The sequence below is a fragment of the Mya arenaria genome, chromosome 7, assembly GCF_026914265.1.
Source record: "Mya arenaria isolate MELC-2E11 chromosome 7, ASM2691426v1".
Lineage (NCBI taxonomy): Eukaryota > Metazoa > Mollusca > Bivalvia > Myida > Myidae > Mya > Mya arenaria.
Genome location: NC_069128.1, coordinates 54,351,476 through 54,366,689, shown reverse-complemented (window position 1 = coordinate 54,366,689; position 15,214 = coordinate 54,351,476). Strand labels below are relative to the sequence as shown.

General features: G+C 36.7%; 2 protein-coding genes across 2 annotated transcripts; both read right to left on the bottom strand.

Moving 5' to 3' along the window:
- Positions 1 to 1,189: 1,189 nt before the first annotated feature.
- Positions 1,190 to 1,951, bottom strand: LOC128241255 (spore coat assembly protein ExsA-like). Its single transcript, XM_052958200.1, has one exon. It carries the CDS (start codon positions 1,949 to 1,951, stop codon positions 1,190 to 1,192), a length of 762 nt encoding a protein of 253 aa, XP_052814160.1.
- A 7,087-nt stretch (positions 1,952 to 9,038) lies between these two features.
- Positions 9,039 to 13,638, bottom strand: LOC128241254 (uncharacterized). The gene is made up of 2 exons (XM_052958199.1): positions 13,628 to 13,638; positions 9,039 to 12,690 (listed from the first exon to the last, which is right to left on the bottom strand). The coding sequence occupies exons 1-2, from the start codon at positions 13,636 to 13,638 to the stop codon at positions 9,039 to 9,041; spliced, it is 3,663 nt and encodes a 1,220-aa protein (XP_052814159.1).
- Between the last annotated feature and the right edge of the window lie 1,576 nt (positions 13,639 to 15,214).

Genomic DNA, 15,214 nt, shown 5'->3' with positions numbered 1-15,214 from the left:
ACAAGAGTTTTAAAATTGGTCACATGGGGTCAAAAACTAGGTCACTAGGTCATTTCTAACAGAAATTTTGGGAACACTCTAGAGGCAATACATCAGCTCTTGTTTCCATGAAACTTAATCAGAATGTTTGCCTCGATGAAATCTTGGAATAGTTTGAAAGTAGCAGGTCATGTGGGGTCAAAAATGAGGTCACTGGGTCAAATCTTACAGAAAATCTTATGGACACCCTAGAGGCTATAATTTTTGCAATATATCTGGACCAATCTTCATGAAATATGATCAGAATGTTTGCTGTGATGAAATCTTAGATAAGTCTGGAACTGGGTAACATGGAGTCATATACTAGGTTTCTTGTTCAATTCTAAATACTAATAAACAATTAAAATCAAACTCAAATTCATATATAATTATTTCACCAACAATTGATTTCCATTCCTTGACATAGCCAAATCAGGCGGGATCTATCAATTCAACGAATTGGCTTGTTTAAGTAATCAGATAAAGGAAACAAAACTTGAAAAGTTGACTTCTCTAAAACGGATTACGATTTTCGCATCCGATATAATGATATAATCCATCAAGAAGTGTTCAAAGTACAGTTGTGAATTATTTTGACATACAACTGCCGGGCGTTTGTCGGAATAAAGCCGCGCGTACATTTTTCACACAAGTGTGTCGATAAAACATTCATACTCAATAAGTGAACACTCATTACCAAATGTCATTTAACAACCTAGATTGCTCAAGTTCATGAATATCGTTAACTTTGATATATTGATTGAGTTCTGGAATATCGTAGACATTGATAGTTTGATCATGCTCTGGAATATCGTAAACATTGATATATTAAGTTATGGAATATCGTTTACACTGATGGATTGATCAAGTTCTGGAAAATCATAAACATTGATAGGTTTAACAAGCCCTGGTAAATCGTTGACATTTGTAGATTGATCAAGCTCTGGTAATTCGTTTACATTGATAGATTGATCAAGATCTGGTAAATCGTTAACAGTGATATATTGTTCAAGCTCTGGTAAATCGTTATCATTGATAGATTGATCAAGCTCTGGTAAATCATTAACATAGATAGATTGATCAAGCTCTGGTATATCTTTAACATTGATAGATTGATCAAGCTCTGGTATATCTTTAACATTGATAGATTGATCAAGCTCTGGTAAATCGTTTACATTGATAAATTTTCGTTCACATTGATAGATTGATCAAGCTCTGGTAATTCGTTCACATTGACAGATTGATCAAGCTCTGGTAATTCGTTCACATTGACAGATTGATCAAGCTCTGATAAATCGTTCACATTGATAGATTGATCAAGCTCTGATAAATCGTTTACATTGATAGATTGATCAAGCTCTGATAAATCGTTTACATTGATAGATTGATCAAGCTCTGGTAAATCGTTTACATTGATAGATTGATCAAGCTCTGGTAAATCGTTAACATTGATAAATTGATCAAGCTCTGGTAAATCGTTCACATTGATAGATTGATCAAGCTCTGGTAAATCGTTCACATTGACAGATTGATCAAGCTCTGGTAATTCGTTTACATTGATAGATTGATCAAGCTCTGGTAAATCGTTAACATTGATAGATTGATCAAGCTCTGGTAAATCGTTTACATTGATAGATTGATCAAGCTCTGGTAAATCGTTAACATTGATAAATTGATCAAGCTCTGGTAAATCGTTTACATTGATAGATTGATCAAGCTCTGGTAAATCGTTAACATTGATAAATTGATCAAGCTCTGGTAAATCGTTTACATTGATAGATTGATCAAGCTCTGGTAAATCGTTAACATTGATAAATTGATCAAGCTCTGGTAAATCGTTTACATTGACAGATTGATCAAGCTCTGGTAAATCGTTAACATTGACAGATTGATCAATGTCAACGATGATCAAGCTCTGGTAAATCGTTAACATTGACAGATTGATCAAGCTCTGGTAAATCGTTAACATTGACAGATTGATCAAGCTCTGGTAAATCGTTAACATTGACAGATTGATCAAACTCTGGTAAATCGTTTACACAGATAGATTGATCAAGCTCTGGTAAATCGTTAACATTGACAGATGATAAATGAAGTTCTGGGAAACGTGCATTGGATTGAAGAAAATCATTATTTTCACAAAAATACTCAAAATCCTGATTTTGACAATTAAACACATGTCTACCAACACTTTCGGAATATTCACGAAAAGTATCTAAGGTCATTTAACATGCATAGGATTTAATTTTATTCTTCAAATATTTCTGAAACCTTTTCGGTTGTTTTCGATTTAAGTTCTATATTTCTAAACGGTTCTTTACCTTTTACGTAAACGATATATGGGAAATATTTTGTTAAAATTTGACATGTATGTAATATGTCCAATATTAAAACACAGATCTCCTACAATTATTCATACATTTAGTAGCCCAAATGGCTGCACATTAGGGCAATGTGAAATTTATCAGCACAATCAGGGCAACCGCCATATTGAAGACAACTGAGAATAAAAAGAAATTTTTTCATACACTCACTGTACTGAATCACCTGATTAACCATGACATCACCTTCAAAATTGAATGATTAACAACCCTGCACTGAAAGAGATTTCTGCAACGACCCAATCATGCATTTGATCTGTTCCCATAGCCAGAAGCTTGTTCTTAGATGAGCGTAATAGATAAGACAAACATTTTAACAAGTTTCCATAGAGACGGACAGGTGCGCTCCCGGCATACCGCAGATATATTTTGTATAGTTTTACAGCATCGAACAGACAGAACAAACAATGCATAACAAATATCTATTTTACAAATGAAACTATCAACAGCAAAACGGTAGCCACAATTATTTGTAGAGGCAACGCATAATGAAACCGAGCGTCACAATACAACAAAATTACACAAATTACATATAAATTAAAAATATCGTTATCGGTTTACGTTCGGTAAATTGTCTTTGAACAGTTTGTGAAAAAGCGATACCGGTTTGTTGTAAACATGATACATGACAAAAGTTTCCATCTTGAGATTCGATTCTAAATACGGCCATATATCGCCTGTAGTCTTGTCTTGGTGTTTGTATAGATAGACACACATATGTCTATGCAATAGACCAGATACTAAGACCAGTATTTAATAAAATCACGTTTGAATGTAGGAACATGAACATAGACACGACCCGTATTCAAATAAATCGTGTTTGAAAGTAGGAGTATGTATGTATGTATGTATGTATGTATGTATGTATGTATGTATGTATGTATGTATGTATGTATGTATGTATGTATGTATGTATGTATGTATGTATGTATGTATGTATGTATGTATGTATGTATGTATGTATGTATGTATGTATGTATGTATGTATGTATGTATGTATGTATGTATGTATGTATGTATGTATGTATGTATGTATGTATGTATGTATGTATGTATGTATGTATGTATGTATGTATGTATGTATGTATGTATGTATGTATGTATGTATGTATGTATGTATGTATGTATGTATGTATGTATGTATGTATGTATGTATGTATGTATGTATGTATGTATGTATGTATGTATGTATGTATGTATGTATGTATGTATGTATGTATGTATGTATGTATGTATGTATGTATGTATGTATGTATGTATGTATGTATGTATGTATGTATGTATGTATGTATGTATGTATGTATGTATGTATGTATGTATGTATGTATGTATGTATGTATGTATGTATGTATGTATGTATGTATGTATGTATGTATGTATGTATGTATGTATGTATGTATGTATGTATGTATGTATGTATGTATGTATGTATGTATGTATGTATGTATGTATGTATGTATGTATGTATGTATGTATGTATGTATGTATGTATGTATGTATGTATGTATGTATGTATGTATGTATGTATGTATGTATGTATGTATGTATGTATGTATGTATGTATGTATGTATGTATGTATGTATGTATGTATGTATGTATGTATGTATATGTGTGTGTGTGTGTGTGTGTGTACGTGCGTGCGTGCGTGCGTGCGTGCGTGCGTTCAGACAATCTTGAAAACAACGATGTCAATTATATTATTATTATTATTATTATTATTATTAATATTATTATTTGCTTTTAACATTACAAATTCTTTCTTGCAGTTGTATCATTTGGTGTTTGGTCCCTTGAATGTGCTTGGTATTTTCTGGCATTCAACCTACGATTTTGTCATCATTTTACTTAAATCTTTCAAATCCTGCTTATAGTTTAGTATTATCGATCTCAATATAGTTGTTTTGAAAATACAGCCTACGTGCAATGTTCAAATATAAAGGAATCTCAGCTAAAACCAATGATATATAAAGCACCTTCATAGATTTGCCAATAACTCGATTTTAGATGCTTAATCTTATTGATTCTTGGTTAAGTTGTGCACAAATAAAAAGTGCAATTCTGTCAAATATAGTAACAGTTTTTTCGGTAATTCAATAAAACTATATAGTGACAAGTCCAGTAGTTAAAAAAGTCCATACAAATAAACCCTTTTTCAAGGCCCAGGCGACACTGAACGAGACACACACACACGCAACATCACCAGAAACAGACCACACATGCATAAAAATAGATTGATCAATAAACGATCATCCTCGGCACCCCAGCGTATCATAACCTGTATGATACCCTGGGCAAATTGGCTAGGGAAACTTCGTAAATCTTGAATACTCATAAGCATTTTTCGATCAATGAAGTAGCCGATTACAAAAAGGAAAGAATCTCCTTTTGTAAAGAGTTATCGGCATATTTAACAATATCCTGCCTTAAACGATTTGTAAGCCGTGATATAATTGGAATATTTCCGCACCGCAGGTGTGTCTCATGCGACCAATCAAGCTGTTGGATTTCGCCTTATTAATTATTCTTGAGAACGAGATTTTTACAGTTGATTTGCCCAGGGTATCATATAGGTTATTACACGCTTTGGTGCCAAGGATGTAATAGATATGACTTATGGCCATCTACCTGTCACGATAAGCGTTCCGTTTCAAGCCGTAACCATATTACATTGTTTTAAACACCATCCATGGCTGATACATACCAAATAGTCATGTGTGTTGACAAAGTTAGATATTGCGAGAAATATAGCGGGAGCTAACCATTTATGTCATACATGCTAGCACAAAGGAAGTAACCTCCCATCGCCGTCAAATAGTAGTCTGCTTTTGCCGTCCTGTAAGCAAAAAGGTAGTTACCTCCCGTCGCCTTCCTACAAGCACAAATGCCGTCCTCTATCTCGCCGTTTTAGCTGTTTTGTGAGAAAATAATATTTGTAAACAATTAAGTTTGTTAAATATATGATAAAATAAATCTGGAATAAGATTTTGGTAAAGGTATGCATGTATATATGATAAAGACCGAACATTGCTTCGTCATGCTTGGACAAGGAGTCCGTTCTTCTCTCATTGGACAGTTATATGTACTTGTAGGATGAACCATGTGAACCCAGAATATATTTAGACAATTCAGAACATTATAACCTTTAAATTTTAGAACGATTTAAAAATTTACAAGTGCAAACTAACCATCCACTTTCATATATCTTGACACTTTTTCTTGAATTAAGTAAATACAACTCAAATTATGAATTCATTCAGGTCAAATAAAAAGAAAATACAATATGGCTGTGGTGATGGCGTCCATCCTGGAATTTGGCGGCCATCTTGGACGAAATTGAGGTGGGTCCTGAGCTTTTTTTATCATAATATACGTATATATCATTAGGCAAAGTTTCAAAAGTTTAACCCAAAGTGCACAATTCTTTGAAATATTGTCACGATATGACTGGACTACTATCAAAACACGTAAATTTACATGAATATGACTGTTCCCAGACTGCCTTTGAACTGTTGTCAGTTTTTGGAGCAGAAGAAAATAAAATTGCATTTAAATCAAGCAAACACTATTATCTATTTGCGTGTAAATTTTTAACATATTAAAGCTGCACTCTCACAGATTGGCCATTTAACAACTTGTGTGTAAGGCAAACTGTGTGGGATGTTTTTGGTTTCTAACGATGACTGCATCGTATCTTTGAAAAGTATTTGCATTAGGTGCTCTGAATTGTTTCCCTCCGTCTGCAGATAGAGTTGGGATCTCTAATCATTCAAGTACTTGGGGTTTACCTTTTCGTTTTTTATTATTATTTGTTTTATTGATAAGTTTTCTCAAGTTAATGCATAAGTTAATGATAAGATTTACCTTTTGCGTTTTATCTTTATTAAGAATTGTTGGGATAAGAGTGAGGTTTGTGCACATAAACTGGTTTAAACCCCCAGTAAATTTACATTTTACTGACCGTTTAAAGGCGGTACCTAACAATTCTTGATAAACATACATTATTTATATATATATAGTATTTATGCACTATGTTGTTTGTAAAGTTTTGTGCTGTTCTATGTTTCTTGTTTGTGATTTTGTGTTCTATGTCTTTGGCGTTTGTCCAGTGCCACTAAACCGGGTTTCTGTTTAATCTTTTGCTACTGAGCATGTTTCTGTAGCTTTTTTCATATATATTGTTTATTTTATGTCTTGGAAAGAGCAAATTTTAGCGTAAATATCTTTAAACCAAGAATATAAGATTGCTGACAGAGCGTAGATTTTCATATTTCCGTTCGAAAATTAATGTTTTATGGCTTAACTCGTTACTGACTGTTTAAGAAAATTTCATAAACATCAATTTTTAAACTAAGATATAAAAATCTGCGATCTGATATTTTGTCAGCGGTCTTACTTTACTGGTTTCCATGGATTTTCGCAAACAATGGCTCGTTCCAAGACAAAAACAAATGTCGAAACGCTAAATCTGTGAGAGTGCAGCTTTAATCACAAATAAAACAATCAAGTTTCACATGTCAAATAAACATAACTCACACTGTTCTATAAAGGCTCTCACATAAAATTATGTCACCTAAGGCATTTATATACGAATCAATAATTAAAAAAGAGTGCTTTTTACTCAATACATTGTCTGTGAGCCACTTCAACGTCAAACAACTTGTTGGAATATCTGCTTACCAACATGTTCCGTAACTATGCACCGCCTGACGACGTAAAGCCGTTACGATTCTGCCACTATATAGTGGTCTCAAGCTTCACTACGTTAAACTTATTTCGACAAAACCGGTCCGGAAACGCTAGAAGCCTAATAAATAAGATTGTCCTGGAACATTTCCTTTATCCATCCTCCGGACTCATGAATGTTCATATTTCTGTTGGTACCATTTCCCTCGCACATACTATTCAATGACTGTCCGTTGCTCTGTTCGCTCTAATGACGTTGACGTTTCTACCCAAGCGACTCCTCCCATTGCTCGCATTTATAATTTTTTAAGCGATATATGCTTTAAAGGGACTGTACACCAGGTTGGCACCAAAATAATAATATTTTTCTGTAACGAATCTCAGGACAATTATTTAATAAAATGTGTTACGCTTTGATATCATAATTGTTAAAAAAGTACCAACCCGGTTCGAACCCGTGTCGCCAAAATAGCAGTCGTATCCACTGAGCTACGACGGCTTACCCGAATCGGTTGACATAATTAAGCTTTACACCTAACTGGGTAATATCACGTGATAACACCGACTAGCCAATCACGCATAAGGAATTAATTCTACTAGGTAGACATAACCAGTAATCTTTTTTACTAAACAAAATACGAAATGCTAAACTTAAATAAATTGTGAACTATGTGGTACTATATTTAGTAAGTTAATGACAGTTTTCAACATTTTTTTTTCTTCCGAATTGATCATCTGGTGCACAGTTGCATTAATCACTTTACTTGTAACATTGTACACTGTACATGTATATGGATGACGTAGTCCACAAAACGTAGCCCGAACTCGTACCCGTACAGGAAGTCTTTTACAACCTTTTTATTGCAAAGCATGTGCCATTCGGTGCTTCGCGGCCATTTTTTTATCGAAAATAACTCGGATGTATATGGACATTTTACATACTCAGAAAACGGTATGTCTGCTGCAAGAAGATCGCGTAGTAATTTTATTTAGCATTTTAAACTTTATTACTCATCTCTTGGGAATCTTAATTATTTTTGCAATAGTACACTTCATTGGCAATCAATTTAAAGTTAGATCAATAAAAACAAGATGATATAAAAAAATACGAACTACTTCTACTAATGTACCGGCATACATCCGAGGTTGTTTTTGATAAAAATGGCCGAGAAGTTCCGAATGAGCACGTGTAAGTCATCAAGAGAACAATTAACAGCACTTGAGTATTTTGATGAAGTCTGGCAGAGCTCCCAGAATCCCATTGTCAATGCAACATCTCCCCTATCCACTTGTGTATAATGTGAAGCTTCATAATGATGTGATCACCTATACATCCCTGGTGTTCACCATTCGGGAAATTACCCAAAGAGCCATATCAATAATGCAAACAATTGCAAGTGCCCCATATTGCTTTGATGTGGCTCAGTAACAGATGCTATTTCTAAGCTCATCTACGGTAAACGATGTTCTATTAAGTGTATTTCTGTTCCCTGGGACCCAACATTAGATTGTTCTCGTTTGTAATATGTGCATTATACCGAAAATGACATCACAGACACGCCTATCCGGGTTTAAACATTGTAAGATAGGCTCTGATCCGAGTAAAGATAAATTACAACAAAACATTCTGCATTAATTTACCTATAAGATATTGTAAGTCAATTTATTTTTATTTAAATAATCAGCAGTCACAAATCCTTTTAAGTGTTACAAAAGTTAGATGTGGCACAACGTTTTCGAATAAAGATCGTGGCCAATCGCACGATAAAATGACAAGAGGACTCATATAATTTTATAATCGTCAATGAAACAATAAAATGCCAAGTTTGATAAATAGCATTTCGAAAAGCATGAAACAAATGATAGAACTAAGAAAACTTCAACATAATTGACACCCTCGATAAAATGTCAGGCTTTGCTATACATCATCGCAAATGCCACGATCAATGACTGGCTTAAGTATGATAATCGCCAATGACACGACCAAATGACAGGCTGAAGGATACATAATCGCCAATGACACGATCAAATGACGGGCTTAAGTATACATAATCGCCAATGGCACGATCAAATGACAGGCTTAAGTATACATAATCGCCAATGACACGATCAAATGACGGGCTTAAGTATACATAATCGCCAATGGCACGATCAAATGACGGGCTTAAGTATACATAATCGCCAATGGCACGATCAAATGACGGGCTTAAGTATACATAATCGCCAATGGCACGATCAAATGACGGGCTTAAGTATACATAATCGCCAATGGCACGATCAAATGACGGGCTTAAGTATACATAATCGCCAATGACACGATCAAATGACGGGCTTAAGTATACATAATCGCCAATGACACGATCAAATGACGGGCTTAAGTATACATAATCGCCAATGACACGATCAAATGACGGGCTGAAGGATACATAATCGCCAATGACACGATCAAATGACGGGCTGAAGGATACATAATCGCCAATGACACGATCAAATGACGGGCTGAAGGATACATAATCGCCAATGACACGATCAAATGACGGGCTGAAGGATACATAATCGCCAATGGCACGATCAAATGACGGGCTGAAGGATACATAATCGCCAATGACACGATCAAATGACGGGCTTAAGTATACATAATCGCCAATGGCACGATCAAATGACGGGCTGAAGGATACATAATCGCCAATGACACGATCAAATGACGGGCTTAAGTATACATAATCGCCAATGGCACGATCAAATGACGGGCTGAAGGATACATAATCGCCAATGACACGATCAAATGACGGGCTTAAGTATACATAATCGCCAATGGCACGATCAAATGACGGGCTGAAGGATACATAATCGCCAATGGCACGATCAAATGACGGGCTTAAGTATACATAATCGCCAATGGCACGATCAAATGACGGGCTTAAGTATACATAATCGCCAATGGCACGATCAAATGACGGGCTTAAGTATACATAATCGCTAATGACACGATCAAATGACGGGCTTAAGTATACATAATCGCCAATGACACGATCAAATGACGGGCTTAAGTATACATAATCGCCAATGACACGATCAAATGACGGGCTGAAGGATACATAATCGCCAATGACACGATCAAATGACGGGCTGAAGGATACATAATCGCCAATGACACGATCAAATGACGGGCTGAAGGATACATAATCGCCAATGGCACGATCAAATGACGGGCTGAAGGATACATAATCGCCAATGGCACGATCAAATGACAGGCTTAAGTATACATAATCGCCAATGACACGATCAAATGACGGGCTTAAGTATACATAATCGCCAATGGCACGATCAAATGACAGGCTTAAGTATACATAATCGCCAATGGCACGACCAAATGACAGGCTTAAGTATACATAATCGCCAATGGCACGATCAAATAAATGACTAGAGTATACATAATCGCCAATGACACGATCAAATAACGGGCTTAAGTATACATAATCGCCAATGGCACGATCAAAAGACAGGCTTAAGTATACATAATCGCCAATGACACGATCAAATGACGGGCTTAAGTATACATAATCGCCAATGGCACGATCAAATGACAGGCTTAAGTATACATAATCGCCAATGGCACGACCAAATGACAGGCTTAAGTATACATAATCGCCAATGGCACGATCAAATAAATGACTAGAGTATACATAATCGCCAATGACACGATCAAATAACGGGCTTAAGTATACATAATCGCCAATGGCACGATCAAATGACAGGCTTAAGTATACATAATCGCCAATGGCACGATCAAATGACAGGCTTAAGTATACATAATCGCCAATGGCACGATCAAATGACGGGCTTAAGTATATATAATCGCCAATGGCACGATCAAATGACGGGCTTAAGTATACATAATCGCCAATGGCACGATCAAATGACGGGCTGAAGGATACATAATCGCCAATGACACGATCAAATGACGGGCTTAAGTATACATAATCGCCAATGACACGATCAAATGACGGGCTGAAGGATACATAATCGCCAATGACACGATCAAATGACGGGCTGAAGGATACATAATCGCCAATGACACGATCAAATGACGGGCTGAAGGATACATAATCGCCAATGACACGATCAAATGACGGGCTGAAGGATACATAATCGCCAATGACACGATCAAATGACGGGCTGAAGGATACATAATCGCCAATGGCACGATCAAATGACGGGCTGAAGGATACATAATCGCCAATGACACGATCAAATGACGGGCTTAAGTATACATAATCGCCAATGGCACGATCAAATGACGGGCTGAAGGATACATAATCGCCAATGACACGATCAAATGACGGGCTTAAGTATACATAATCGCCAATGGCACGATCAAATGACGGGCTGAAGGATACATAATCGCCAATGACACGATCAAATGACGGGCTTAAGTATACATAATCGCCAATGACACGATCAAATGACGGGCTGAAGGATACATAATCGCCAATGGCACGATCAAATGACGGGCTGAAGGATACATAATCGCCAATGACACGATCAAATGACGGGCTTAAGTATACATAATCGCCAATGGCACGATCAAATGACGGGCTGAAGGATACATAATCGCCAATGACACGATCAAATGACGGGCTTAAGTATACATAATCGCCAATGGCACGATCAAATGACGGGCTGAAGGATACATAATCGCCAATGGCACGATCAAATGACGGGCTTAAGTATACATAATCGCCAATGACACGATCAAATAACGGGCTTAAGTATACATAATCGCCAATGACACGATCAAATGACAGGCTGAAGGATACATAATCGCCAATGACACGATCAAATAACGGGCTTAAGTATACATAATCGCCAATGGCACGATCAAATGACGGGCTTAAGTATACATAATCGCCAATGGCACGATCAAATGACAGGCTGAAGGATACATAATCGCCAATGGCACGATCAAATGACAGGCTGAAGGATACATAATCGCCAATGACACGATCAAATGACAGGCTGAAAGATACATAATCGCCAATGACACGATCAAATAACGGGCTTAAGTATACATAATCGCCAATGGCACGATCAAATGACGGGCTTAAGTATACATAATCGCCAATGGCACGATCAAATGACAGGCTGAAGGATACATAATCGCCAATGACACGATCAAATAACGGGCTTAAGTATACATAATCGCCAATGGCACGATCAAATGACGGGCTGAAGTATACATAATCGCCAATGGCACGATCAAATGACAGGCTGAAGGATACATAATCGCCAATGACACGATCAAATGACAGGCTTAAGTATACATAATCGCCAATGGCACGATCAAATGACGGGCTGAAGGATACATAATCGCCAATGGCACGATCAAATGACAGGCTGAAGGATACATAATCGCCAATGGCACGATCAAATGACAGGCTGAAGGATACATAATCGCCAATGACACGATCAAATGACGGGCTTAAGTATACATAATCGCCAATGGCACGATCAAATGACAGGCTGAAGGATACATAATCGCCAATGGCACGCTCAAATGACGGGCTTAAGTATACATAATCGCCAATGGCACGATCAAATGACGGGCTTAAGTATACATAATTGCCAATGGCACGATCAAATGACAGGCTTTAGTATACATAATTGCCAATGGCACGATCAAATGACAGGCTTTAGTATACATAATTGCCAATGGCACGATCAAATAAATGACTTAAGTATACATAATCGCCAATGGCACGATCAAATGACAGGCTTTAGTATACATAATTGCCAATGGCACGATCAAATAAATGACTTAAGTATACATAATCGCCAATGACACGATCAAATAACGGGCTTAAGTATACATAATCGCCAATGGCACGATCAAATGACAGGCTGAAGGATACTTAATCGCCAATGACACGATCAAATAACGGGCTTAAGTATACATAATCGCCAATGGCACGATCAAATGACGGGCTTAAGTATACTTAATCGCCAATGACACGATCAAATGACGGGCTTAAGTATACATAATCGCCAATGACACGATCAAATGACGGGCTTTAAGTATACATAATCGTCAATGGCACGATCAAATGACAGGCTTAAGTATACTTAATCGCCAATGACACGATCAAATGACAGTCTTAAATATACAAAATCGGCAAATGGCACGATCAAATGACAAGCTTAAGTATACATCATTGCCAATGGCACGATCGAATGACAGGCTTTAATATACATCATCGCCAATGACACGATCAAATGACGGGCTTAAATATACATCATCGCCAATGACACGATCAAATGACAGGCTTGAGTATATATTATTGCCATTGGCACGATCAAATGTCAGGCTTAAGTATACATCATCGCCAATGGCACGATCAAATGACAGGCTTAAGTAAGCATAATCGCCAATGGCACGATCAAATGACAGGCTTAAGTATACATCATCGCCAATGGCACGATCGAATGACAGGCTTAAGTATACGTCATCGCCATTGGCACAATCGAATGACAGGCTTAAGTATACGTCATCGCCATTGGCACGATCAAATGACAGACTTAAGTAAGCATAATCGACAAATGGCACGATCAAATGACAGGCTTAAGTAAGCATAATCGACAAATGGCACGATCAAATGACAGGCTTAAGTAAGCATAATCGACAAATGGCACGATCAAATGACAGACTTAAGTAAGCATAATCGACAAATGGCACGATCAAATGACAGGCTTAAGTAAGCATAATCGACAAATGGCACGATCAAATGACAGGCTTAAGTAAGCATAATCGACAAATGGCACGATCAAATGACAGACTTAAGTAAGCATAATCGACAAATGGTACGATCAAATGACAGACTTAAGTAAGCATAATCGACAAATGGCACGATCAAATGACAGGCTTAAGTAAGCATAATCGACAAATGGCACGATCAAATGACAGGCTTAAGTAAGCATAATCGACAAATGGCACGATCAAATGACAGGCTTAAGTAAGCATTATCGACAAATGGCACGATCAAATGACAGGCTTAAGTAAGCATTATCGACAAATGGCACGATCAAATGACAGGCTTAAGTAAGCTTAATCGACAAATGGCACGATCAAATGACAGGCTTAAGTAAGCATAATTGACAAATGGCACGATCAAATGACAGGCTTAAGTAAGCATAATCGACAAATGGCACGATCAAATGATAGACATAAGTAAGCATAATCGACAAATGGCACGATCAAATGACAGGCTTAAGTAAGCATAATCAACAAATGGCACGATCAAATGACAGGCTTAAGTAAGCATAATCGACAAATGGCACGATCAAATGACAGACTTAAGTAAGCATAATCGACAAATGGCACGATCAAATGACAGGCTTAAGTAAGCATAATCGACAAATGACACGATCAAATGACAGGCTTAAGTAAGCATAATCGACAAATGACACGATCAAATGACAGACTTAAGTAAGCATAATCGACAAATGGCACGATCAAATGACAGACTTAAGTAAGCATAATCGACAAATGGCACGATCAAATGACAGACTTAAGTAAGCATAATCGACAAATGGCACGATCAAATGACAGGCTTAAGTAAGCATAATCGACAAATGACACGATCAAATGACAGGCTTAAGTAAGCATAATCGACAAATGGCACGATCAAATGACAGACTTAAGTAAGCATAATCGACAAATGGCACGATCAAATGACAGGCTTAAGTAAGCATAATCGACAAATAGCACGATCAAATGACAGACTTAAGTAAGCATAATCGATAAATGGCACGATCAAATGACAGGCTTAAGTAAATATAAACGACAAATGGCACGATCAAATGACAGGCTTAAGTAAGCATAATCGACAAATGGCACGATCAAATGACAGACTTAAGTAAGCATAATCGACAAATGGTACGATCAAATGACAGACTTAAGTAAGCATAATCGACAAATGGCACGATCAAATGACAGACTTAAGTAAGCATAATCGACAAAAAGCACGATCAAATGACAGGCTTAAGTAAGCATAATCGACAAATGGCACGATCAAATGACAGGCTTAAGTAAGCATAATCGACAAATGGCACGATCAAATGACAGACATAAGTA

Coding starts and splice junctions, on each gene's coding strand:
- LOC128241255 (XM_052958200.1), bottom strand. CDS start 1,951: ATGTTAACGATTTACCAGAGCTTGATCATCGTTGACATTGATCAATCT.